Raw genomic sequence first — 257 nt, 5'->3', positions numbered from 1 at the left:
CAGAGGAGAATTTCCTGCTGTGTTTCCGCCAGCACGTGGGCTCCAGCTCGGAGTTCATGGAGGTGAGTGGGGTGGGGGGGCTGTGCCAGGGCTCCCCAAGGGATTCAGTCCCCGGTGCCTGGCTCCACCACGGAGAAACAACCAGGAGCTGGCATTGCCCAAACCCCTCTGATCTCCCCCAAATTCTTGGCTTTAACTCAGCACTGGGAAGGGAGGTGGGGTGTCCTGGGTTTGGGGGGAGAGCGGGGGGGGGATGA

The 257-nt window shown here is 62.3% G+C and overlaps 1 protein-coding gene across 1 annotated transcript in view; it reads left to right on the top strand.

Moving 5' to 3' along the window:
* The window catches only part of LOC104472492 (calretinin-like), a gene marked incomplete at both ends in the record, with an annotated part of 687 nt that extends 625 nt beyond the window's left edge, over positions 1-62 (top strand). Inside the window, one exon of the mRNA XM_010088197.1 lies at positions 4-62. Within this exon, the coding sequence (XP_010086499.1) occupies positions 4-62 (59 nt within the window). The remainder of the gene's footprint in view (positions 1-3) is intronic.
* Positions 63-257: the final 195 nt, after the last annotated feature.

The sequence above is a fragment of the Pterocles gutturalis genome, unplaced genomic scaffold (genome assembly GCF_000699245.1).
Source record: "Pterocles gutturalis isolate BGI_N339 unplaced genomic scaffold, ASM69924v1 scaffold5132, whole genome shotgun sequence".
Taxonomy (NCBI): domain Eukaryota; kingdom Metazoa; phylum Chordata; class Aves; order Pterocliformes; family Pteroclidae; genus Pterocles; species Pterocles gutturalis.
The sequence above is the reverse complement of the archived record's forward strand: the minus strand, read 5'-3'. Positions and strand labels throughout refer to the sequence as shown.